This window comes from Rhinopithecus bieti, unplaced genomic scaffold (assembly GCF_001698545.2).
Source record: "Rhinopithecus bieti isolate Rb0 unplaced genomic scaffold, ASM169854v2 scaffold_80703, whole genome shotgun sequence".
Lineage (NCBI taxonomy): Eukaryota > Metazoa > Chordata > Mammalia > Primates > Cercopithecidae > Rhinopithecus > Rhinopithecus bieti.
Genome location: NW_016829438.1, coordinates 1 through 503, shown reverse-complemented (window position 1 = coordinate 503; position 503 = coordinate 1). Strand labels below are relative to the sequence as shown.

At 74.6% G+C, this 503-nt stretch overlaps 1 protein-coding gene across 1 annotated transcript; it reads right to left on the bottom strand.

Annotated features, from left to right (window-relative positions):
* Positions 1–5: 5 nt before the first annotated feature.
* LOC108523976 (AT-rich interactive domain-containing protein 1B-like) lies at positions 6–500 on the bottom strand (the record flags this gene model as incomplete). Its single annotated transcript, XM_017864748.1, has 1 exon — positions 6–500. A coding segment is annotated over one exon (495 nt), but the record flags the coding sequence as incomplete, so codon positions are not given.
* Between the last annotated feature and the right edge of the window lie 3 nt (positions 501–503).

Here is a 503-nt window from a genome sequence, read left to right as displayed (position 1 = left end):
GCGGCGCCGCCGCCCCCGGGGCCCATCATCATGCCGCCGCCCTGCTGCCGGGGGGAGCTCAGCACCCCGTACCCCGCGGACGAGCCCCCATAGCCGCCGCCGCCGCCTCCTGCTGCTGCTGCTGCCGCCGCCGCGGCCGCCGCCGCCACAGCTCCCGCTCCTGCTCCTCCTGCTCCTGCTCCTCCTCCTCCTCCTCCTCCTCCGCTACCACCTCCTCCTCCTCCTCCGCCGCCGCCGCCGCCCGCGCCGGGCCGGCTGTAGCCCGGATAATGGTTGCACTGGCTGTTGGGGTACCCTTCGTGGGAGTTCTGCAGGGGGTCCATGCTGCCGGGGGCCCCGGCGGCGGCGGCGGAGGCGGAGTGCATCATCCCCATCCCGGGGCTTTGTTGTCCGCCATGTTGATCAAAGCAAGGCCCAGCGCGGCCGCCGGGGCCGCCGCTCGCAGGGGCAGCGCTGCCATAGTAATTATTAAACTCCGGGACCGCCTGGCCGCCGCCGCCGCC